Source organism: Salmo salar, chromosome ssa16, assembly GCF_905237065.1.
Source record: "Salmo salar chromosome ssa16, Ssal_v3.1, whole genome shotgun sequence".
NCBI lineage: Eukaryota > Metazoa > Chordata > Actinopteri > Salmoniformes > Salmonidae > Salmo > Salmo salar.
Genome location: NC_059457.1, coordinates 15,327,767 through 15,354,064, shown reverse-complemented (window position 1 = coordinate 15,354,064; position 26,298 = coordinate 15,327,767). Strand labels below are relative to the sequence as shown.

Sequence of the window (26,298 nt, the reverse complement as noted above, 5' to 3'; positions counted from 1 at the left end):
AGATTTCCACACTACTCTCCTTCATCTATAGTATATTAAAAAAATATTATTCAGCTCCTTTGGCATTGATGCCTCATGATTGAGCATAGCTCTGTTCAAGTGGAGTGTGACAGAGCTGCAGGAGTTGTGACCCGTTTTTATGGGGGAGAGAATGCTGTCCCCTCCAGGCAGGTGTTTGTCCCCCTATGTGCTGAGGGTGTCAGGTTCTTGTCCAGTTCTGGCATTTAGGTCGCCACAAACTAGTACATGACCCTGGGCCTGGAAATTGTTGATCTCCCCCTCTAAGATGGAGAAGCTGTCATCATTAAAGTATGGGGATTCTATTGGGGGATATAGGTAGCACACATGAGGACATTTTTCTCTGTTGAGATAATTTCCTTATTAATTTATAGGCAGGTGTAAAATGTTCCTGTTTTGACTAATTGAATAGAGTGGGTTAGGTCTGCTCTATACCAAATTAGCCTACCCCCTGAGTCTCTTCCCTGTTTCACACCTGGTAGTTTGGTGGATGGGACTACCAGCTCTCTGTAGCCTAGATGGCAACCTGTGGGCCCGTCTCCTTTACCCCATGTTTCTTGTAGGATGACAATGTCTGTATTTCCAATTTCTTTTATGAAGTCCAGGTTCCTGCTCTTTCGGCCAAAGGCAGATGACCTCAGACCTTGTATATTCCAGGATGAGATAGTAAAAGCTTTGTGTTCCATATTGTCTAGTGTTGTTTTTGTATGGTTTAGGGCCGGACCATTACAGTAGGTGTGAGCAGAGCATGTTGAGCATCTACATATCACTTAGGTCGGAGGATGGGGTTTGGGGGGGTGTAATAGTGGGGGTTGGGACTGTTGCTCTACTCACGGCCTGGGCATATGTCCTGCTATCATGTTGAGGTCCGTGCCACAGGGGTGGGGGGCATGGGGTGGGCAGAAGGGGCATAGGTATGATATGGGGGGCCCTATATAGATTGTGGCCAGGGTTCGCTTGGGGTCTTAGCTGGTTGGGGTGTGGCTGGTGATGGTGTGGTCTGGGTGTAGGTCCTCTTGGCGTGGGTTCTCTCAGTGCAGGTCCTTCAGGAGGGGGTCTTGCAGGTCTGGGAGAGGGTCTCGCTGGTCTCGGCGGGGTGTCCGTTGCTCTGTTGCTCCTGTGTGAAGTGCTGGGGCTACGGTTGAGGGTGACATCCTTCAGGGTCCTGGAAAAAGTTGGGATGGCTGCCTTGTAGAGGTGGACCTGGTCATAAAGGCTGTTCAAGTCCAGGGTGGAGTGGTGGGCCAGGTAGACATGAGGTTTTGGGGCACAGTCTCGCGAAATTCTTGCATTCACCAGCTGTATGGTGGCAGGGTAAACGCTTCTCGTGGTATCAGGTTGATATAACCACTTGTGCGCTGGGGGAAGTGGAATAAGCTTTTTCAATCACTCCCTTGAGTGCTGTGGCCACCCTTTCCTGCTGGGCCCTCAGGTCATTTGTGCCCGTGTGAATTATGATGTGGCTGGGGGCCCCTAGTCTGTTCTCTGACAACAGCTCCAGGGCATGCCTAGTGTTTGGGCACCAGAGCTTAGCCACTTTGTGTTTTGGAAAAAGTTTTCCTCTTGAATATATTTGACATTTAAGTCAATGAGGAGCACAATCTCTGGCTTTTGTTTGTCCTCAGTGGATGTGTGGGGGTTGTTGAGAGCAATCAGGGGAGTTGACAGTGGGGGCTGTTAGGAGGGTTGGTGGGTCCTGTCCCAATGTTGTGTTGGGGTCCGGGTCTGGGGTGGGCTGTTCTGCTGGCTTCTCCGGGGGAGTGTCATGCTCTCTGTCACACCTCAGGTTTCTCACCTCCTCCTTCAGTGCCATGTGTGACTCTTTAAGTTCTCTCACCTCCTTCCTTAGGGCGGCCAGCTCTCTCAGACGGCCGTCCATCTCCACCTTCTGCCCTCCGGGTCTTGTTGGGGGGGTGTTGTTGTGCTGGTCTGTTTTGTGGGTTTGTTCTGTCTGGATTGTGTGGACTAGCTCTCTGAGCTCCACCATGTCTCTGTCCAGCTCTGTGAATTTATCCCTCTCAATGATGGAGGAGCAGTGCACTTCCCAATCTCTCTCACTCACACACACACTGGATCTGTTTCGTAGGATAATCAGGAAGTGTAGGATGTGTATTGACTCCCTCCTCCCCTCCACTTCTGTCTCGTCTCCAGGACAACCAGGCGTCCTTGCCCGCGGCGGTCACCGTGGACTCCCCCGGGAGGGGGGCGATGGCATCCCCTTCCCCCACCGAGCGCCGGTCCTCAGGTACTCCCACTACCCCGCTTTCCTCAACTCTAGCTGTGGTGCCACTGCCCCGCTTGGCCCCGCTGGCCCGGGGGAGGGGGGAGGGGCCCCTGCGCACCCTCCGCCGGACCCTGTCCTGGACCTGCCACCAGGTGGCGCTAAACCCCCTCGACTCGCCATTCCTTTGTACCTACTGTATCTACCTCCTCTGCTGTTTCACCCTCAACGCCCTGCTCAATCTCCTAGCATGACGTGTAGCATGATGTACTACAGTACCCACAATGCTTTGTATAACATATCCCGTCTCCCTATGACCTCTATGACTTCACTGCACCAACTAATGACTCTGAGGGAAACTGTATAGATCTAAGCTAGCATCCTCTATCCGTCTTTCGTATAGCTTGTTGACTTGCTGTCCTGTTGATGTAAATCTTGTGATTCTTTGTGTGTAGTGTTATTTATTTCTTGAAGATGCAGCATTCCCTCCCATTCGCATCCAATTTGGGATTGATTTTAGCTAGTAAAGTAGCCCGGCCGGCAGCTAGATTTGAAACAAATGGTGCATCTTCTTCTTCATTTCTCGGCCTGGAAATTAAAATAACAGTCAGGCAAAATGATGAGCCTTCACTGTTTGCTTCTATGGTTTTTAAGACCATTATACTCAAGTTACCTTTTCTCAGTGACTTATAGTAATTTAACAGGTTATTAGTAATTTAACAGGTTATTAGTAATTTAACTGGTTATTAGTAATTTAACAGGTTATTAGTAATTTAACTGGTTATTAGTAATTTAACAGTAACCTGTTGAATTGTAACCTGCAGTTATGTACATTACATGTCGTATTTATATACATTTATGATATTAAACATGTTATATTACTCAAGAAATAAGTTGAGTGTGCTCTTTTGCCTGCCTGTGCTTTAATCGATGGCCAAACTTGTGATTGTAACCTGTAGTGGCCTGTGACTTTCTTAGCTTTACCTTCTCCTTTTTGACCTGCTGACTAGAGCGTGCCTGTATTAGTGCTTGTGATTGGTTCTCTGTAAGCTTTACCTTTTCACCCTCCTATCAGAGCAGCCCGAAGCCAAAAGCTAGTGCTTGAAACAGTGCTTGTGATTGGCCCCTTGTGAGATCCACCCTCCCTCTCCTCTCTGACCGTACCATCAGTGGCTGTCCTGTCTGTCCTCCTGCATTCCCACCTTCTCTCTTTGCATACGGACACCTCCGCTGCTTTTCATGAATGCTACAATTCTCTTGCATATACTGTGGGGTCATAGATGTAATAGCTGAACCGTGTAGCTTGGTATATCTAATGTCAGGCGAATGATCTAAAGTGGGACGTTTGTATCTAAGATTACTTTAATAGGTCATCTGTAGGCCTACTAGGCCAGTATTATAATTAAGGTAAATATAACGCTTTCGTCTCCCAACTACTAGCACATTTATACTTGGAACTAATATATATATATATATATATATTAATATATATTATAAGATATAGGCAGGCCGCAGACATTACATATATTTCCTGATAATGGCAATGACCTTGATCATCTCGTAACACATGCTGACCTTTGGGAATCCCTATCATTTGTATTATAGTCTTTAGAGTTTAGTGGAATAAAATGAATTGGCTCAAGAATCTATTGTCTCATGATGCAGACAGTGTAATTGCCCTCTAAATGCTCCCCTGTGATACTAGAGTTCTGCATTCTTCAGTTTCACTCATCTGACATGAACTGTCACCACTATCACCAGCTCATAAAAACAAATCAAATATCACACTCACTACCTTACCACACCATGCTTTGGTGAGTGTTGCGTAAGGTCATTGCTTACAACACATTGTCTGTTGGTAAGTTTCTCTCTCCCTTAACTTATAAGCCACATTTACAATTTTAAAGAACTATGTGCCATGTAGATGCGGTAAAAAGGTAAATGGAACACGACCCAAACCATTTTCCCAAATGCGTGGGCATGAGATCCCGAATCCCCTCATTGCTCACCAGCAGAATTAGCCGTCATTTAGGCTGTTGTTTATACTGTATGTGTATTTCACAATATTTGAGGTAAAAATCTGAGTTTAATGCTTGTATGGATGTCAATATATGTTCATGTCATCATCACTTATCAACTGCATTGCAGTTAAACTACTTTGACTACCGCGACCAATTTATGTATGCTAGCTATGCTACTAGCTCATACGAACGGGAGTTAGCATTTAGCGGTCACTTCTAAATGTTATGCAGTGAAAATAGCCAAATATATCAAAATCTGACTTTAGTAACCACATTGTGGGCCTTTTACAATATACACTGAGTGTACAAAACATTAAGGACACCTTCCTAATATTGAGTTGCACCCTCCCCTTTTGCACTCAGAAGAGCCTCAATTCGTCGGGGCATGGACTCTGGTGTCAAAAGCGTTCCACAGGGATGCTGGCCCATGTTGACTCCAATGATTCCTACAGTTGTGTCAAGTTGGCTGGATGTCCTTTGGGTGGTGGACCATTCTTGTCACGAACCAGCTCAAAGTTCGAAACAAAAAGGGGAGACAACGTGGAGATAAGGAATAACAAAATATATTTATTAACTAAAGTAAACTAAATACAATTATCAATGGTGTGTGTAGTCAGTAATCAGTAGTGTAAGTGAGTGGTTGCGTGCATAAATGTGATAATGAGGGGTGTTGAAAGGTGCCAACGCAAACAAACAAAAACAGCCACAAAAATGCCACGACCAAAATCTATCAGTGTCTGCATGGAGAGAGTCTCCTCAATGAATGGGGGAATTTATCCTGGGACACACCCGAGCCCAGGTGTGTCCCATTTGGCTGACAACTCTCCCGGCTCCGCCCACCGACATCCTATTAAGGAAAACACGAGCAAAGGGAAAGAATTTGGCAGACAGAGTGGGAGGGTCATCACACTTAATACATACGGGAAACTGTTGAGTGTGGAAAAACCCAGCAGCGTTGCAGTTCTCGACACAAACCTGTGCGCTTGGCAGCTATTCCCATATCGCGTTCAAAGGCACTTCAATCTTTTGTCTTGCCCATTCCCCCTCTGAATGGCACACATACACAACCCATGTCTCCAATTGTCTCAAAGCTTTAAAATCCTTCTTTAACCTGTCTCCTCCCCTTCATCTACACTGATTTGAAGTGGATTTAACAAGAGACCTCAATAAGGGATCATAGCTTTCACCTGGTCTGTCATGGAAAAAGCATGTGTCCTTAATGTTTTGTAGACTCTGTGTATAAATCATTACGGATTTGACGAATATCCACTTTGTTATATCAGGTTTGTTGAATGTGCCTCTGACGGCATCAGTGTCCTGTGTTCCATTGACATCTTTACCGCATCTCTGCTATTGTATAATCTCACCTCAAATTTAGACTTTCAGTGTCTGTCAGCTTTAAGAGTTGCTTCCTAGGATGGGAAACAGGCAAAGTAGTACCAACCTTTAACCCTGTTGCATATAGAATGTTATATTATATAATTCTATAAAGTATAAATAATATACACTATATATATTGGATTTGTGAGACACTGTAGGAAACAAACATTTATGCAATAAATTATTAGAATGGCTGTGTTTTTGTCTGTTTTTCCTAGAATCTAAAGAAATGTGTATATTAACAAAACAAAAAAATGTCTCAAACGTGACACAAATCAGTTGATAGAAAATGAGTCACAATAAATCCGTGCTCAACTATAGTCATGGAAGAAACAAGGATGGAAACGTGATTATGGAAAAGATCTGGTTTCTGGTAGCTAGCACGTTGTTATGCATTAGGCACAGTATACTGGTCCGATGGTATAGTGCAAACCTTGAGAGTAGTTGCGGAGGAGCATAGCCCCAGTTTGAATGAAAGCTGAGCCTTGCATGGCTCTTGCGCTGCTGTATCCCTCCAGCTCCTGTCCTCGACCATGCTACATATGATTTCTCAGTTGCCTGTCTGTATTCTCTCCCCCTCCGCCCTTGCCCCTCCGCGGTCCACCCCAGTCCCGGAGGTGAACGGGCTGCAGGAGCCCAGCCTGGCTAAGCGTCTGCGGGGAACGCCGGAGCGCATCGAGCTGGAGAACTACCGTCTGTCTCTGCAGCGGGAGGAGGACCTGGAGGAGGTGCCCGAGGAGACGCTGGCCGAACACAACTTAAGCAGTGTGTTGGACAAGGACGCGCACGCAGACCTGGGCTCCAGGTGAGACCATAGAGAAACAGTCAACTCTGCATGGGGTGACCCGTGGCAACAACTGTTGAATCTCAGCAATTTAACATAGGCCTATATATAGTAGTGTACACAAAGCGTGGCAGATACTTAAATGATCATTTTATTATTGCATGTTCGTATGTGATGATCGTTATGGTCAGTGGTTTTCTAGTATTGGATACATACAGTGCCAGTAAGTGTTGGTGTGTATATATCCCCTTCCATGATGACTCCAACCTTGCCTGCGCTAACTTGCACCTCCCTCTCTTGCTTTCATACAGCAGCTCTGAGTCTGACATGGAGGAGGAGGACCAGGAGGAAGAGGAGCAACATGAGGAGGAGGAGCAGCAGGACCCCCCCAGCCCCTCAGACCTGGGAGGAGTACCCTGGAAGGAGGCTGTGGAGCTCCATGCCAAGCTGAAGACTGACAGCGACCCAGGGGCTGAGGGAGAGGACGGTGAGGGAGAGGACGAGACACATGGTCACATCGCTAGGGATCTAGAAGTGGAGGAGGAGGAAGATGACGAAGAAGAGGAGGAGGACGATGAGGCGGAATCGACTGATGGTAAACATTTATTTTTTTGAAGTTTCACAAACATCTATGCAGTTTGTCTGTGGTTTTCAGATGTCCTGTTGGTGTGCCGATCCTTATTATTCTGTCCTGATTCAATGTGAAGGTAGTGATATGACATTTATGAATGTAGCTGCTGTTTCTAGGTATTCAGTCAGTGGGTTCTGAGAGGTAGCCTCCAGTAAACTGGTGTCAGAGACAGAGGGATGTCAATGTTTTCCCTATGAGGTCTTCCTCCTCCTCATGTGTATGTGAGCATTCAGTCTTCATCGCAGCTCTGTGACAATTTATCGCAGAACAGACTGAATCTGCTTCTTATAGAAAAGTGTACCTTTTTCACCTGTCATTGTAAAGTCATTGTTTTCCTCATCTTCTCCATTTCTCTTCCTCCCTCTTCCTCTCCTCCTCTTTCCCACCATGTGTCTCCCTTCCTGTGTGTGACGTGTGTGTGTGTGTGTGTGTGTGGGCGCGTGTGTGTGTGTGTGTGTGTGTGTGTGTGTGGGCGCGTGTGTGTGTGTGGGTTATTATGTGGGCGATGTCTCCCCCAACTGGTAGAGGGGGAGTACTGCCCGTGGGAGCTGGAGCTCCAGTCAGGCATATGGCTGGAGAACCTCCAAGACGAAGAGGATACCTGTAGATTTAAAGGTAGCACCACTGCCTGTGGATGAGTTTTGCAGTTTGTACACTGAACAAAATAACTACGAGTGAAGAAACCTCATTAATTTGTTTCTTTTTACCCCTTACCCTGTTGCATATAGAATGTCACCCTTTCTCCTGAAGTGTTTTGTTTGCATTATTATGTTGTCTGATTTGGTTATGTTTGCAATATAGTACGATTTTGAAGAGATTAAGGACGATTATTTTTCATTCTCTGTTTTACATTTTCAAGCTGAAATATGACTTCCTGTTTTACCCTAACCCTTTTAACGTTTTTCAAATTAACTTTTTTTATTTCCTTTCAACTTCTGTACTAATCGACTAATACTAAGAAAATGTACCGAGTCAGTTTTAGTCATTACAGTTTTAGCATGACAGAGAGTGGTGTGATGATAAACATTGTTAAAGTCTTGAGACTTGGTGATTTTCTATTTTTAAATATATATTTGTTCCTAATGTAATACTTTTACTGTAAAGCTGCTACTCTTGTTCCAGGGTGCTAGTGCATGCAGCGTCCACCTTCCTGGTTGTGGTATATCATATACAACTCTACTGTCTCCTACTGGTCTTTAATCACCTCTCTGCCTTCTCTCTCCTTTTCTTTCCCGTTCTGTCCTGTCTGTTCCCCTTTCCCTTTGTATTCCCACCCTACTTCCTCAACGACTGTCTCTCCTCTACTCTCTCTCACCCTTCTACAACCTGCAACTCAAATCCACACACACCACCATCACACATGTATGGTCCAACCCCTACACCTCCATACAGCCAGAAACCTGCAGATCCAGCAGGTGCTGCAGCCTGTGGATCCGACGGGCATTAAGAATCTCAGACGAGTCTCCGTACTGTCAGAGGGGGACAAGGAGGAGCCTCCTGCCTCGGCCTCCCAGCCATCCACCATGCTCACCCAGTCCCCCTCCACAGGTAACCCAGCCCAGAGGAGCTGATCCCTGGGTACACTCCCAGACCTGGCCCCGTGGCTGTGGGTCTCCAGGTTGAGGGAAGAGACCAGTGTTTCTCATCAGGCCGGCTACTTCTGTGTGTCTGAGCCAGGAGGAGCCACCCTGTTAACCCCAAAATTAACAAACATATTGTCTATAATCGTCTGTGAATTGTTTTGATTGCCCTGCTTTATTTTCTGTCTAATTCTTGTCCAGCCTTTTATGTTGTGTCTAATTGTTATTGCGGGGGTCTGGGGTTGTGACTGGTGGACAAAGACACCGGTGTCACTGGGTCAGGTCAAAGGTCAACAATCACACCCCGGCTTCCTTCATTTTTTTTTCTCATTTTTTTTATTCTGTCTAGTTTGGCTTTATTTTGTTCTGTTGTTTCTTTCCCATGTGTCTGTTGTTTTACGTTCATTTCCTATCCCAATGTTTGTTTTGAATGTAGCCCCCGCCCACACATCCGCTCGTCATGAGGCTGTGCGAGTCTGGTTGGAGTCGGTGTCCGGAGGTAGTGCAGAACGATATATGTGATCATTCTATATGATGATCCCTATATACTTTAGCTCGTAACTCTATGCTACTGTATACCGGCCTTCCTTAGAGCATGGCAGCACACACTCACACAGACCCACACTCACAAGCATGCATGCTGGAATGATGCCACGCAGCAGAGGGTATCTCTCTTGTGGTGAAGCCAACACTTGCACTACCTTTACCACTTCACTCACCACCCAACCCCGCTTCCCTGTGCATCGGACTATACAGTACCTACAGCAAATAGGAGTAGAAGGGGAGACGAGTTGCATAAGGTGTTCTAGACTTGACACGTTTTTATAGCGGCAAGCACCATCAAGAATGTAAGAGAATGAACTCCCGAGTGGCGCGGTGGTCTAAGACACTGCATCTCAGTGCCAGATGCGTCACTGCGGGAGACCCATGGGTCGGCACACAGTTGGCACAGCGTCGTCCGGGTTAGGGGAGGGTTTGGCCGGCAGGGATGTCCTTGTCCCATCACGCACTAGCGACTCCTGTGGTGGGCCGGGCTCAGTGCATGCTGACACGGTCGCCAGGTGCACGGTGTTTCCTCCAACACATTGGTGCGGCTGGCTTCCGGGTTAAGCGGGCATTGTGTCAAGAAGCAGTACGGCTTGGTTGGGATGTGTTTTGGAGGATGCGCAGCTCTCGACCTTTGCCTCTCCCGAGTCCGTACGGGAGTTGCAGCTACCGTAACTACCAATTGGATACCACGAAATTGGGGAGAAAAAGGGTTAAAAGTAAAAAATAAAAAAAACGATTATTCTGCCTGGGGATGGGTATAGGTCATGTTAAAGCCCGTCGGAGGTCAGGATGTGTTAGGGGTTGAGAGTCAGATCATTCACAGCGTGCCAGGCCAGCCAGGGTAAAGCTTTCTAAAAGCTGTGCTGATAACACATTAGAGCTGTTGCAGGTCTATGGTAGTCTGCCTCTGCCTGCACAATGGTGTCACTAGATGGGGAATGAATGTGGGCGGAGTTGACAGTTAGAGCTCAGTCATTTCTCTGGAATAGTTGTTTTCCTCTGATATTAACAGTTGCATGTTTCTGAGGTCGGGTGACTCCCATTTGAAGCTTTTTGGAGGGGTTTCGTTCTTGACACACAAAAAAACATACAAACTAGTAACTCTCTCCCCTACACGTATAGTGTATCGAGCTCACAAGGACGCTTTGGAGGAGGGATACTTTTGCTTGTCCACTTCGACATGGGATGCCATTAACCCGTTTTGGTTGTGCAATTGCTTGATGCAAGCGTCATGTTTTGCAGAAATGGATCAGTGCATGTCTCATACCACTAATCATGCCATGATATATGCTCTTCTTTTTGTTTTATTGTTTATGTGTAGCTATCTCTAAATGTTATAATGACGTGTCTGTTAATATCTTACCACAAATCTCTTTTTTATAGTTTGTCCCAGAAGTGTACCTCTCCTTAGCCTAGTCTGTAACAGTAGTAGTTGTTATAGCATAGTTTTTAATAATCCCCTTTCGTTTGCTTGTATCTCATTCCTGTTCTTCACGCTTCAAATTTACCCAAAGGCATTTTCTTAAGTATTTGTTTAATAACACTTTGTTTCTTATCTTTTTTACTCTGAGGTCAGACATGGAGAGGGTTCAGATTAGGGTTGCTCCACCTTCAAAAACCAACAAGAAAGAGGATTTTGACACCCACCCTCTCAAGTTGTTCTGAAATCGTTTCTGTAGTTAGAAACAGATGAGATTCGCATTCCTGCTACATTATTTTGTTGAAATATAATTTTATCTCAAAAAAATTAAGCTAATTGTATTGCAGCCAAATTGGCCATTTAAATGTATAGGAATCAAATAATATTCAATAAATATACTACCCAACATCCTATTTGGACCAAACTTTTTTTTCTACCAATGTGTAAGACATGGGTAATCAAAAAATATATATTTTGAAAACCACCCACCCACCCACCAACCCCAACAACCTGTATATTTCTGACAAGTAGTATGGAGCTGCGGCTTGTGGTATTGTTTTTAATACTATGTAATGTATTCCCAGTGGGTTTTTTTGTGTGTGTGTGTGTGGGGGGGGAGGAATTCCTCATGTATTTCTTATTGGTTGAAAAAAAGTTTGGCCTAAATTGGATGTTGTGTGCTATATTTATTGAATGTCATATGAACTATACATTAAAATGGGCCATTTGAATGCAATCAGTAGCTTAATTTCTCAGAGATCAAATTATATTTAAACAAAATAATGTTGTAGGAATACTTATCTTATCTGTTTCTAACTGCAGAAACCTTTTCAGAACAATCTGTGATCGTGGGTGTCATGACTTTCTGAAATGACATGGAACGACCCGTTAGACCGCTTGAACCTAACTGAAAGCTCAGTTGATACCCCTGTTTAACTTTATCTCTCCTGTGCCCTCAGAGCCCTGTGAGGATGATGACCCGGAAGCAGAAGTGGGCAGCCATGATTTTGAGCCAGGCACCGAGATGGACCAGGGTATTGAACCAACTTATTCAGCAAATCTCTACTATTTTGTATCTAATACTTTATTGAGGGTTCACAGAAGGCTTATTAAGTACACTGTGCTTAATGAGCTATGGTGACTGATTTTGTCTATATTATTACAGAGGACATTCCCTCTGATGCGGAGGCTGAGGCTCGTCTGCACCAGTCAGAGCTCAGTGATGCGCTTCCTGAAGAGGACAAGAAGTCGCAGAGTCAGGGGATCGCCTATAGCATTGAACAAACTAGTGTCAGTCCGGTGAAGTTAGTTGGGGAAGTTGCGCTCTCACCAGTCAAACCACTGACTCCACAGCCTGATTTACAGGTAAGAAATGTTTCCCTCTCATCTACTTGTTAGCCATTAGTTCTGTGGTCTTGGCATTTAATGAGTTCGTCAAAGTCTAAATGCTCCTCTTCCTCTGCTCGTCTTCCAGATGTCTCACACGTCTCCTCCCTATCTGGTCAAATCACCCGGCATGCGCTTTTTCCCAGATCCCTTTGCATCGGAGAACATCACAATACCCCAGAGGACAGTTCAGACTCCCAACGCCAAGAGCCCCCAATACGCTACCCCTGCCCCATCCCCCATTCACTCCCCTCTTCAATCCCCTATTCGCTCCCAGCCTATCCCACTGCCTGAGACGGTCACCCCAAAATCCCCTGTCAACTCTCCGCCCTGCTCCTGCCCCTCGACAGGGAACCCGCTGTCTCCCATCTGTGCCCAGCCGCTGCCCTGCCACGAGCCCTCCTCACCCCTCACCTCGGACTCCCCTGTCAGAACTCAGCCTGTCCCTGCCATCACCTCCACGCCGCTGGCCAAACCAGACTCCTCTGACAGGACTACCCCCGAGCCTCAAAAATCTCTGAACCTCACAGACGAAACCCCGGTGAAGAAGACGGACATCATCGAGGAGTTCTGGCTGAAGAGTGCCGAGATCAGGAAGAGTCTGGGTCTCACCCCACTGGACCGTAGCAGCAGCAGCAGCAGCAAAGCCCCAGAGAAGTGTCCTGTTACTGTGGGTAAGGTGCCCACTCCGGACTCCCCCTCGACCAAGTCCTACACCCCAGAGGATCTCTCGGAGGAGCTTAGGCCTTCCCCTTCTCCCTTCACCGGTCGCTCGGTCATTCGCAGGCTGAACATTACGGTGGAGGGCCAGGTCATCTCCCCTGCGGAGCCCAAGAGCAATGGCTCAGATCGGAGGGACCTCAGCAGCAGCTCCGGCCTAGGCCTCAACGGCAGCACAGCCACCAACCAGACCAGCCAGGCGGCCAGCGACAGCTACCACACTTCCGACTCCACCATGCTCACCCCGCCTTCCAGCCCCCCGCCTCCCCCGCCCAACGAAGAGCCAGCTACTCTCAGGCAGCAGCAGAAGCACCAGGTGTCCTGGGACAATGGGATCGATGGCCCCACTACACCTGAGCCAGCCAAGGCGGCACCCACCAAGACCAACAGCCCTGTGCCTGCACCGAGGACCCAAATCAGCCCTGTGTCTATGCCAGTATCTGCGCCCAAGCCTGCCCCCAGGACTACACCGGTCACCTCGCCGGTCACCTCGCCGGTCACAGCTCCGGTCACTCCATTGGTGGTCATGAGACGGGAGAAGAGCAGCAAACCACGTCGGGAGGAGGTGAGGAAGTCATTCGTGGAGTGTGTGGCGGAGATCCCGTTTGCGGACGATGTGGAGGACACGTACGACGAGCGGACGCCGGACACAACCATGGACAGGTTCTACACTCCGCCCAGCAGCAAGCCCAACAGGGAGAGAGAGAAGCGTCCCCTGCACCTGGCCCTGGCCATGGAAAACGGAAAGCCCATTTTCCCTGTGAACCAGCAGGCCTCGAAGAGCCAGAAGGCCCAGCAGTTCTCCCCTGAGGCCAAGGAAATAGCAGAGGAACGGATGAGAGCCAGAGAGAAGTCCATAAAGAGCCAAGCTCTGAAGGAAGCCATGGCCAAGCAGCTCAACAAGATGAAAGAGACGGACACGGCCAAGGGCGCCGCCGCTGCGGCTAAAGTGGTGTGGAACGTGGCCTCATCAGAGACTTCCGGGAAAAGTACTAAGAAGTCATCCGGTTCTCCAAAGACGTCTGCAGTGAAATCTCTTGAGTCGAAGAAGGCTGAGACTCTACCAGAGCGTTTCTTTAGCAGTCAGGGTAACAAGAGTCTGGACAGCTCGACCGTCTCCTCCGACGGCTCCGCCTCGGGGGGCAAGAGCAAGAAGCGCAGCTCGCTTTTCTCACCGCGCAAGAACAAGAAGGAGAAGAAAGCCAAGAATGAAAGCCAGCTCTCCGTCAAGCACGGCACAGACGAGACGCCGTCGCCGCCCAAACACAAGTCCCTGTGGAAGGTGGTGTTCTCGGGGTACAAGAAAGACAAGAAGAAGAATAAGGACGACAAGTCATGTCCCAGCACGCCATCCAGCTCCAACACCAACGACTCCGGGAAGAAGCGATTGTCGCCTCTCGGCAGGTCGTCAGGTGAGACTGACAGAGAAACACAGGATGTCATGGAGTCTATAGTTTACCATGGTTTACCATGGCCTGTAGTTTACCATGACTTGCTTAGAGCACGGCATTTAGTTTTGATGTCGGTCTTTGGTTATATGTTCCTGGCTAGTTATTTTAGTTATGGTCACATCAAGTCCAGAGAGAAATAACAGTTAGTTATGCTGTCTTTGTTTTTTCCATTCCAGATTTGAAGTCGCGCAGAAACCTGAGCTTCTCTGAGGACTCGGATCTGTCATGTGATGATGTGCTGGAGAGGTCTTCTCAGAAGTCTAGGACAGATGTGAGTCATGCTTGTCACTCAAGAGTTTTATTTTCATCCATCACCGGTTCACACTTGAAAACCTCACCCCAACTGTGGTCATTTTTTTGTGTTTCATATGCTGTTTTAAATCCTTTATATTCCAAGCGGCATACGGACATCTTTGACCTAGTGTCAGGCATTCAGAAGGAAACGATAAAGGAGGAAAAAGCGGGGGAGAGAAAAAGGCAAAAAATAAGGGAAAGGGAAAAAGAAAGAGAAAAGGAACGAGAAAGAGGTCGGGACCTTGATCGAGTCATAGAGGAAGAGGAGGTACTACACTAGTTGCTACAGCGGGATGAATGCTTTTGAATTTCAAACAAGCATAACAATTCAAATGTTGAATGTAAATTACTATTAATTTTTGGGACTATATTATGCTCAAGCACAGCAATTCTTCTTTTTAACTGAGTTATTTTCTGGTTAGAATCCCAGACACCCTAACTCAACCTAAAAATGTATTATAAAATGATAGGATAGGTCTGAAGCTTTTCCATTCCATTTTTTGACATTTTGTTCTGTCTGCAAGCAAAGTAACAAAGTATTAGTATAGTATTGGTATTAATAGTAGGGATTGATTGAAGTTCAATGTTAAATTAAAATCTCCATACCATCATATCAAAGCCAATATGACACCAATGTTGATGAAAATGGTCAACAACTCTACCTGTGTGAAGCTAGCCGCAATAAGGTTTACCCACAATAGTGGAATTTGCGATTGCCTTCCAAATAAAAGCCCCCCATTGAAAGTTCAACAAAATACAATCATTTGTTAATTTGACAAAGTATAAATCAGTTGAAATCACACTGTGGACGTATTAGACTTTGTAATTGCATTGGGGGCATACAGACCGTGTACACGGATATACAAAACATTAAGAACACCTGCTCTTTCCATGATAGACTGACCAGGTGAATCCAGGTGAACGCTATCATCCCTTATTGATGCCACTTCTTAAATTCACTTCAATCAGTGTAGATGAAGGGGAGGAGATTGGTTAAAGAAGGATTGTTAAGCCTCGAGACAATTGAGACATGAATTGTGTATGTGTGCCATTCAAAAGGTGAATATGCAAGACCAAAGATGTATGTGCCTTTGAACAGGGTATGGTAGTATCTGCCAGGTGCACCGGTTTGTGTCAAGAACTGCAACGCTGCTGGGTTTTTCACTCTCAACGGTTTCCTGTGTGTATTAAGAATGGTCCACCACCCGAAGGACATCCAGCCAACTAGACACAACTGTGGGAAGCATTGGAGTCAACATGGGCCAGCATCCCTGAGGAACGCTTTCGTCACCTTGTAGATTCCATACTCTGACGAATTGAGGCTGTTCTGAGGGCAAAAGGGGGGGTGCAACTCAATATTAGGGAGGTGTCCTTAATGTTTTGTACACTCAGTGTATATGCACTGTACAGACTAACCTATGGATGTTGTACCCATGTAATGGATTATCAGCCTACCCAGTGACACTCACAGAACTGGGTAGAGTTGACACAAATGTTAGTGTCTTAGCTCGAGGGTGAAAAAAAGAAACGTGCAGCCAGGGGGGACACTGGGACCGAGTTTGGAAAATCCTGATCAAGGACAGGAGTAAAATTGAATTCGTTTTACTTGTATTAGTGAACAGTCAAAATATGCAGTGTCTGGCAAAAATAAATCTTCAGTAAAATGAGGCCCACACATCGGACTTCATTTGCGTTCATTACGCTGAAATAGTTGAAATTGAAAAGTGTTTAGTCCGCTGCTGCTCTGTATCTGTGGAGGTTTATCCATTAGAATAGATGGAGCTCAGGGCCAGAGGCAAGCATTCCTCATGCTAACCTTTTTTAAACACTGTTTTCAGACTCTGAACGTGTATCGGAGCCTCAATGGGCATGGCGGGCATGGCAAACATGGCTTCAAACATGACTTCAGTCATATTTTGGACCCAGGCTCCAAGACTGAATATGTCTGATGGTACAGCATGAAACATGTTTTTAGCTCAAACAATTTAACAAAATGTAATTTCATGTTCGTTAACAGTGGATCTTTTCACTACAAGGGATCTGGCCCTGTGCCGCTCATTGAGGAACATCGGGGATCATTTATCCAGAATAGTCTCAATTAGTTTTTGTGTTCTGTGGTTTGTTTAGTGATTGTTGTTTTTTAGAGACGTTGAGTAGTTTAATGACAGTTCTGTGGAGTGAAATAGTACCTTTACTTCTCACTGAAATACTAGGTAGTCTACTGTATGTTATTGTCACTTATTTTGGTCTCAGACCCCTCTGCTAGTAACAGTGCAGATTAATCTACACTTAACAAAAATATAAACGCAACATGTAAAGTGTTGGTCACATTTTTCATTAGCTGAAATAAAAGATCCTAGAAATGTTCCATACCAACAAAATACTTATTACTCTTAAATTCTGTGCGCAAATTTGTTTACATCCCTGTTAATGAGCATTTCTCTTTTGCCAAGATAATCCATCCACCTGACAGGTTTGGTGTATCAAGAAGCTGATTAAACAGCATGGTCATTACACAGGTGCAACTTGTGCTGGGGACAATAAACGGCCACTCTAAAATGTGCAGTTTTGTCACACAACACAATGCCACAGATGTCTCAAGTTTTGAGTGAGTGTACAATTGGCATGCTGACTGCAGGATTGTCCATCAAAGCTATTGCCAGATAATTGTAATGTTAACTTCTCTACTATAAGCCGCCTCCAACGTCTTTTTAGAGAATTTGGCAGTATGTCCAACCGGCCTCACAACCGCAGACCATATGTATGGTGTCGTGTGGGCGAGCAGTTAGTTGATGTCAACGTTGTGAACAGAATGCTCCATGGTGGCGGTGGGGTTATGGTATGGACAGGCATAAGCTACGGAAAACAAACACAATTGCATTTTATCGATGGTAATTTGAATGCACAGAGATACCGTGATGAGATCCTGAGGCCCATTGTCGTGCCATTTACCCGCCGCCATCACCTCATGTTTCAGCATGATAATGAAGCTGAAAATGTCCGTTCTTCCATGGCATGCATACTCACCAGACATGTCACCTATGGAGCATGTTTAGGATGCTCTGGATCGACTTGTACGACAGTGTATTCCAGTTCCCGCCAATATCCAGCAACTTGACACAGCTATTGAAGAGGAGTGGGACAACATTCCACAGGCCATAATCAACAGCTTGATCAACTCTATGTGAAGGAGATGTGTCACGCTGCATGAGGCAAATGGTGGTCACACCAGATACCAACTTTTTTTCCCCCAAATCTGTATTCCCAGTCATGTGAAATCCATAGATTAGGGCTTAATTCATTTATTTCGATTGACTGATTTCCTTATATGAACTGTAATTCATTAAAATCTTTTAAATTGTTGCTTTTATATTTTAGTTCAGTATATTTTTGAGCAAAGCCTTCTCATTAATATAATCAGCTGTTGTGCGTCAATGTTTTCTTCACGTTGTCTCTGGTTCACTTAGGTATCTATTTAAATATAAATTGTTTCAGTTCAATGTTTGATGAATAATTCATGGTAGTAATGTTGATTCACCACTCATCACTGCACCCTCATCTTTGTTTTGATGGGGGGTGGGGGGTGGGCTTTTAACATTGCCTGTTTGATTGTACCCATTTAATCATTCCATTTGTTTGTTTTCTATTTTCTGTTTGTTTTGTTTTCCCCAAGTCTGTTTATGTCCCTCACGCATTGGCGTTCAAGAGAGCGTACGCCACCAAGGTAGTGTGTACATACATGTCCATTGGCCCATGTCATATTACCCCAGCGCATGCGCCAACCGTTGCACTACTACCCTAACCATCTACGTCCATTTTGCCACAGCGGCCACCGTGACCGCAAAACTAACCATTACTCTTCAGATGCATGCCACAGCCCCCTCACCCTCTGCTGGAGGTCCAAACTACTGCACTCCTCATTCTTCTGGTCACAATGAATGACAACTTTTTGATATGCCTACCCGTGCTGTTCCTCCGTCTGCTCCGGTCTGTTGTCGATCAGCTTATCTTTTGTCTGTACTGGTCGGATGTTAACCCACTGTTCTCCAGCGCTGCTATCAGATCCACTTGGATTCCAGCTACCTCTCCTTGTTGCAGTCTGCTCCTTTTCTATACTATTATCTCTTTTCCTCGATCACTACAGTTTTTTTATTATATTAAATGTTTCATTTGTTTGAATCATTTTTTTCCACTCCAAATTCAAATGTTTATTGCAAAAAAATAAGAACTGAAAGAGGACAAGAACCTCGTTAAACATACAGTGAGGGGAAAAACTATTTGATTCCCTGCTGATTTTGTAAGTTTGCCCAATGACAAAGAAATGATCAGTCTAAAGTTTTAATGGTAGGTTTATTTGAACAGTGAGAAACAGAATAACAACAAAAAAAATCCAGAAAAACGCACATTTTATAAATTGATTTGCATTTTAATGAGGGAAATAAGTATTTGACTCCCTCTCAATCAGAAAGATTTCTGGCTCCCAGTTGTCTTTTATACAGGTAACGAGCTGAGATTAGGAGCACACTCTTAAAGGGATTGCTCCTAATCTCAGCTTGTTACCTGTATAAAAGACACCTGTCCACAGAAGCAATCAATCAATCAGATTCCAAACTCTCCACCATGGCCAAGACCAAAGAGCTCTCCAAGGATGTCAGGGACCAGATTGTAGACCTACACAAGGTTGGAATGGGCTACAAGACCATCGGCAAGCAGCTTGGTGAGAAGGTGACAACAGTTGGTGCGATTATTCGCAAATGGAAGAAACACAAAAGAACTGTCAATCTCCCTCGGCCTGGGGCTCCATGCAAGATCTCACCTCATGGAGTTGCAATGATCATGAGAACGGTGAGGAATCAGCCCAGAACTACACGGGAGGATTTTGTCAATGATCTCAAGGCAGCTGGGAACATAGTTACCAAGAAAACAATTGGTAACACACTACGCCGTGAAGGACTGAAATCCTGCAGTGCCCGCAAGGTCCCCCTGCTCAAGAAAGCACATATACATGCCCGTCTGAAGTTTGCCAATGAACATCTGAATGACTCAGAGGACAACTGGTGAAAGTGTTGTGGTCAGATGAGACCAAAATGGAGCTCTTTGGCATCAACTCAACTCGCCGTGTTTGGAGGAGGAGGAATGCTGCCTATGACCCCAAGAACACCATCCCCACCGTCAAACATGGAGGTGGAAACATTATGCTTTGGGGGTGTTTTTCTGCTAAGGGGACAGGACAACTTCACCGCATCAAAAGGACGATGGACGGGGCCATGTACCGTCAAATCTTGGGTGAGAACCTCCTTCCCTCAGCCAGGGCATTGAAAATGGGTCGTGGATGGGTATTCCAGCATGACAATGACCCAAAACACACGGCCAAGGCAACAAAGGAGTTGCTTAAGAAGAAGCACATTAAGGTCCTAGCCAGTCTCCAGACCTTAATCCCATAGAAAATCTGTGGAGGGAGCTGAAGGTTCGAGTTGCCAAACGTCAGCCTCGAAACCTTAATGACTTGAAGAAGATCTGCAAAGAGGAGTGGGACAAAATCCCTCCTGAGACGTGTGCAAACCTGGTGGCCAACAACAAGAAACGTCTGACCTCTGTGATTGCCAACAAGGGTTTTGCCACCAAGTACTAAGTCATGTTTTGCAGAGGGGTCAAATACTTATTTCCCTCATTAAAATGCGAATGAATTTATAACATTTTTGACGTGATTTTTGTTGTTGTTATTCTGTCTCTCACTGTTCAAATAAACCTACCGTTAAAATTATAGACTGATCATTTCTTTGTCAGTGGGCAAACGTACAAAATCAGCAGGGGGTCAAATACTTTTTTCCCTCACTGTACATAGACCAACTCATAAAATGTGATGGAAAATGTTCCATACATTTCTGAGAATTTACAGGCTTATAGACTGGGTAAATATTGCGAGAAGAGAAGTGATATAAGGAAATCTCAGGTATCTCATACATTTGTAGTTATGTGTATTTTTGTCTGTTCAGTTTGGATTGTGTGTTGTGAACTTCAGGTTGTACTAGAGCAGATTGTGGTAGCTGCCCCGTCTATAAGATCCCTGTAGTTAGTCTTACCCTTTGGGCCTTGTCCTAATTATGCCATTTCTAGAATTGGTAAGCTCTTCTCGTACTCTCAATGGTAGACTTTGGTATAAGTGATAGCCACCTCCCACGAAGAAACACCAGTTTTCTATTTAATCCCACTGTGGAAGAGGAGAGCTAGCTTTTCTCTGGTGTTTTCCTGCGATGTCATAGATTGTTGATTACATTAGACTATATCAGTCCCCCCTGTAAGCGCCCGCTGGTCTCTTAACTGTAGAAAAGTGAATGTTCTTTGAATGTTCTGTGAACAGAGAGGTTCCATTGTCCTGTCTTGTGAAGGGCCTAGTTCCCACAGAGCTGGATGGGCCATCAGTCAAAGGCCTCTGACATGGTTGTAATGTTGTTTCAGAAAACCTACACAGAGGAGGAGCTCAATGCCAAGCTGACACGTAGGGTACAGAAAGCTGCCCGGCGACAGGCCAAGCAGGAGGAGCTGAAGAGACTGCACAGAGCCCAGGTAAGCAGCCAATAGGACATTTTGTGTTGGAAGAAAACTTTGTGGGTGGATTAAGTATCTTGTGTATGAGTCCACACTGCACAGGAGTGTTTAACCGGTGAACCAAGACCGCTGTGAATTATGAATGATTTTAGCAAGCCCCAATTTGATGTCTTTGAAGATCATCAAAACAGAACTCCCATGCAGAGATCAAGACAATACTAATTAGCTATGCATCCTCGGTGTTGCCGCTCATGAATATTTGATAAGACAAAAAGTAAGCCTATTTATAGAAGAACAAAAACGGTTCCAACTTTGAGGTAATTATTAAGAGGGTTTCAGACACGACCTTTAAACTCTTCTCATACAAAAAAAAAAAAAGACGTCTATGGAACTGTGTCGGTTCATTCAAATGTTTTGGATCTGTGGGAGACTCTCCCAGACCCTCTGTGTGTGTGTGTGTGTGTGTGTGTGTGTGTGTGTGTGTGTGTGTGTGTGTGTGTTCTGAATTGTTCGTTCCTTCCCTCAGACCATCCAGAGGCAGCTGGAGCAGGTGGAGGAGAAACAGAGACAGCTGGAGGAGAGGGGCGTGGCCGTGGAGAAAGCCCTGCGAGGGGAAGCAGGTACATATCTGTCACTCTTACGTCTTCTTATTCTGATTGAGTTACATACCCCAAGGGCCCGCCCGTGGGGTGTGGTCATGCATTTTAAATGTTGGGATTGGGGAAAGAGTTTGGAGATTTTCATTCCGTTTGTTGATGTACGAGTGTCCTAGTTGGGTGGAGATGATGCTCTTCAACAATGTAATATGTTCATCTCTATTTTACATTTCTATATGTTATATGCTACTATACGCTGCTTGTATACTAAATACATTCTGGTTATGCAAGTACAGAATTGACTGCTTGCCCTCTAAATCAACTCAACCACTCTCAAACGCTGTTACTGAGGGTTTCTTGTCCGTGTAACAATGTTCCTTGAAACATGCGCCGACCTCCCTTTTACGTACTAAAAGGGGTTTTGATAGCAGCAGACTAGACTTCTAAAACGTATGCTTTTCACAAACCCAGTCACCCAGGTTTTGCAATGAATGAAAGTATGTCTTACATTTGTAGAAATCCTACTCTCGGATGTGGATATGCAGTGTCTGCATACTGGCGGTATCTGTTACTCTGAAACGATGCATTCAAACCGTGCAAGACAAGGGACTATCACAGACACCTGTACTTTCACTCGGTGAAGAAGTCATTATTGGTTACTGTAGAACATGACACGATACAATGCTAACAGCTTTAGGATGGTTTCAAGGCATGTAAAGCGTAGCATAGCTAGAACATAATCGGTCACTTTTTGAGGGATACATTTGAGTCTCAATATAATCTATAATTACTTGTAATCTACATGATGCTTGCTGAATACGACACAAGCTGGTGAATGCTTGCTTATAAAATAGCTAGGGTGACTTTCTACACCACCAAGAATGAGACCAATTGAATGACAACTTTGAGGTGTAGGAGTCGATCTTGATTGGTCATTGTGCTTATTTTACTAAAACTTTTTTTCCCCATCAAATTTCTCTCAAATTGACTGTTTCTCTCAAATTGACTTTAACCTCTCTATTGTCTACTCTTTTAAAGGATTGTATAAAGGGACTTATTGTACTATACCAAAACAACACAAAAGACGATCAGGTATTAGACTCACTGTAGTTTAACATAAGACCCGTACTGTACATGCCATTAGTGGTGACACTGCAACAGTCTTCCATCTCTGAACATTTTATCTTTGTACTCATTTTTTTTCTGTCGGTCATCGTCTTGAACTGCATGCGATTTGGAGGATGTCTGTTTCAACATAGATTTGTGTGTGCTCACACTGGATGTGGTTGTCCACATAGCCTCTTTCTAGAAGGGTTTATATGCGCCAAGATTGAGTTGAATTTTGCCCCAAAGGGCTTCCATATCATGCTACATTGTGTTTATCTATTGGTATGGTCAATAATCAAAAGTGGGGATACTTACAAGAAATCTTAACCCACCAACCCTTTGGGTTGTATCACACTGACGCTCCAGAGCTGGTGTTGCCTCCTACACACACTGTTCATAACTTGTACACAGAGGCAGTACCCAGCCATACAGCAAATCTATGTAGCCATCCTATCATTATGGAAAATGCCATGTAGTACAAGCCAATATGTGTACTTGACTGCATATGTTTTGTGGTGAGTACTTGGGTGTATGTTGTAGTGTGTGTGAATGTGACTTGTATGCAATCACATGCATGACCCTGTTGTTGCAGATTGGTATAGCCCAGTGGTGGCTGTGTGTGTGTACAATAACTCCTATCTCTAATATATCCCTGTTGTAGACTATTGGGGAGAGTCTAATTACAGTGAAATCCTGGACTTGCATCTGGGCGGTATGTATTTCAAATCTGTCGCTTCCAACTAACTAACAGCTAACCCACCTATTTGTCTTCCCCAGCTATGCTACTGGTCTGGAGCTTGTTTCCTCTTAGCTATGTCCCCTGCTGCTGCAGTAGCCAACCTACCCTCTGATCCCTTCAGTTGTACTTCCAGCACACACAGTCCGAAAGATCACACACTTATCTAGTCTTCTTAAGATAGTCTGATCATTTTCAAAGCCTCTTTGATCATTGTAACGTTAACGCCACTGCATTGATTATGTAATATGATTTTGCGGCGGTGGTAAATGTCAGAGCCTTTATGCTTCGTGTACAAGTTAATGATCACATCGACTAAAAAAATACACGCATGCTAACACCCAACTGGAAAGTAGTGCAGCCCTGCCTATTACTGACCCCTAAACTCCTAACTAAACCCATGGCCTGGCCCTTGACTAGCCGCTATCCCACCCCTACTACCTTAGAGCTGTGTGCTGTGGTACTAAATCCATCCCTGTAGTCCCAGCTCTGGTGCTACTGCTCCTCAGCCTCTACCATACCTGCCCCGTTGCATAACTCCCTGTACTGTACGTGCTGAAAGGCACCCTATTCCCTATATAGGGAATAGGGTGCCATTTGGGACACAACCTGTGATTGACCAACGGGGTCTTTGTCTTATTGACCCAGGGTGGATGGGGTGTGTGTCCGTCCGACTGTTGGACTGTTATTCTCTCTGTGATGATGCTGTCCAGCCATGTTGTCGTTGTCCCCACCCATTAGACAGGAGATGGTGTGGAGTGTTGTAACACTGGGAAAAATCTATCTGGCCATTGTCCCCCGATTTTAATATGATCACATTCAGGAATTTCATGCCCCCTTTGACTATTGTTCTTCACTTCCTCACTTTGTGGTTTATCGTGCCTCGGTACAATTGCATGCAACCATCATAAATGTTTAGTTTCTTGAGATAAGGAATCCATTGCACAGAAGGTAAGTATTTCTGGAAGACACCATTGACACTTGGTTTGATCCTCCAAACTGAATGCCGTGGTCTCGAGCTTCTGGGCTGTGTGGAGGAGAAGGTGTGCATGGTCTGCATTCTGCAGGTTGGGCCTGGTCTGGTACAGTGTTGGCCTGTCTGGTAAAGTGATGTGGACTGGCAATCCATCGGACTGGCTCTGGCTGAGTCGTGCTCCGCGACACAGGCTGTTGTGGGAAGCAGCATGGCTGTGCTGTGTGTGTAGTAGCCCTGCAGGGGGTGGTAAAAGCTAGCGAACAAAACTGTCATGCTCTCGCTTTTGGCCAGCAGGGTTGACTGCAGCGACACGTCTTGTCTATCACTCCATTTCTGACCATGATCACCTCCAATAGACACGCTAGTTTCACATTCCACTGATTCTCAATGATTTGGAAATTCATATACATGTTCTGTAACATAACTTTGATTTCATGATGAGGTACGAGGAGGAAGCAATCCGCTCTAAAGTCTGTCAGCAGTGAGTGTATAAGCGATAGACTTTGTTGTTTGAGTCGAGAGTTATGATGATTCTACATGGCAGTTCTTCCAACACATCCTCCTCCTATCCTCTGTGATAGTCCCTTGTGGTTCAATTTCCCTGCATTCCATTCTCTCCCAGCTCTTTTACCCCAGGTCTCAGACTTTTCAGTACATTGTGTGAGTTTCCTGTCTGTATCGGTGTGTGACAGTGTATGACTCCATCCCTCCTCTTCACATGTCCTATCAAGATCCTTCCCATTGTGTGTTCCGTACTCTGGGATAGAAGGCTCTTCCTTGTTGAGAAAATTAAATTATTTTGTCTATTTTCCACTTTACTAACTCTACTATATCCAGTAGATAGTATGAACTCGTTCTCACAGAGGTTCACATGCATTTGTACGAAATGCTAATTTGCACGTCTAAATAGACACAATAGCGTCAAAAAATACAAGTTATGTTTACCTGGAAGAGCTGAAATATTTTCAAGGATGGAATAATGAAATCATCTGAGCGGGAAATAGTTATTTTCTATTTCTGTAAACCTTCGAGTGATGATGAATATTAAGCTGTTTTTATTTGGATGAATCCAATTTGCAGAGCCTTGTCAACACATCACACAACATTGATGTTGCAAAGCTACTGTATAGCACCATAGAACTCTATGGACACAATACTGTCTTGCTGAGTTTGAGGGGTATTATTCAGATGAACAGATGAAAGAACAAGATTATTTTCCCTCCCGTTCTCCAGCCCTTTGTTTTTACTCTCCTTTTCCCTCCCTCCCTCCCTCCCTCCCTCCCTCCCTCCCTCCCTCCCTCCCTCCCTCCCTCCCTCCCTCCCTCCCTCCCTCCCTCCCTCCACACAACTGATCTCTCTCACCTCCTCTCTCAAGGTGCTTTCAGTTCTCCCCCCTAGTGCTCTCAATCTTTTAGATTTTTATCCTCACTGTTGTTTCTTCCTCACCTTCCCCCCCTCCTTCACTTCCTCTCACGCTTTATGCCCTCTACACTTTTTTCTCTGTGTCTATCACCTCTCCCTCTTCCTCCACTCTTCCACTCCTTGGCACTCTTTCACCACGTTGTGGAAGTAGTTGAGCCTTTTGTCGGGACCCCTCGCCGAAGACCTATCTCCTTCTGCCCCTGCTGTTCCCCTGAAGGTAACGTAATCTATTGCCTCCGCTGCATCTGGTTGCTGCAGGTTACCATGGCAACCAACCACCGGGAACCACAGAGCTGGGCTCCTCCCGCCTGGTCTCCTGAAACTTCTCCTCCCTCTCCTCCTCCTCACCCTCTGTGTGCCCGGGCTCAGTCGATTTCCTCATGTCACTGTTCTGTATCTGCCATAGTCTGATCACACTACATTCAACACTACAGTACACACTTTTATGTAGATATTT

General features: G+C 45.3%; 1 protein-coding gene across 10 annotated transcripts in view; it reads left to right on the top strand.

Annotated features, from left to right (window-relative positions):
• The window catches only part of mical3a (microtubule associated monooxygenase, calponin and LIM domain containing 3a), a 139,892-nt gene that overhangs the window by 108,461 nt on the left and 5,133 nt on the right, over positions 1 to 26,298 (top strand). The window contains exons 21-37 of one of the 10 annotated variants that reach the window (XM_045697004.1): positions 2,170 to 2,263; positions 6,250 to 6,445; positions 6,736 to 7,019; positions 7,581 to 7,670; positions 8,448 to 8,603; positions 9,072 to 9,134; positions 11,564 to 11,638; positions 11,770 to 11,969; positions 12,079 to 14,122; positions 14,338 to 14,432; positions 14,559 to 14,723; positions 18,129 to 18,179; positions 20,915 to 21,022; positions 21,531 to 21,624; positions 22,639 to 22,692; positions 23,369 to 23,419; positions 25,993 to 26,058. In XM_045697004.1, coding sequence (XP_045552960.1) covers positions 2,170 to 2,263; positions 6,250 to 6,445; positions 6,736 to 7,019; positions 7,581 to 7,670; positions 8,448 to 8,603; positions 9,072 to 9,134; positions 11,564 to 11,638; positions 11,770 to 11,969; positions 12,079 to 14,122; positions 14,338 to 14,432; positions 14,559 to 14,723; positions 18,129 to 18,179; positions 20,915 to 21,022; positions 21,531 to 21,624; positions 22,639 to 22,692; positions 23,369 to 23,419; positions 25,993 to 26,058 — 3,886 coding nt within the window. The remainder of the gene's footprint in view (positions 1 to 2,169; positions 2,264 to 6,249; positions 6,446 to 6,735; positions 7,020 to 7,580; positions 7,671 to 8,447; positions 8,604 to 9,071; positions 9,135 to 11,563; positions 11,639 to 11,769; positions 11,970 to 12,078; positions 14,123 to 14,337; positions 14,433 to 14,558; positions 14,724 to 18,128; positions 18,180 to 20,914; positions 21,023 to 21,530; positions 21,625 to 22,638; positions 22,693 to 23,368; positions 23,420 to 25,992; positions 26,059 to 26,298) is intronic. The other 9 variants (XM_014147914.2, XM_045697005.1, XM_045697006.1 and 6 more) reach the window with 9 other exon arrangements.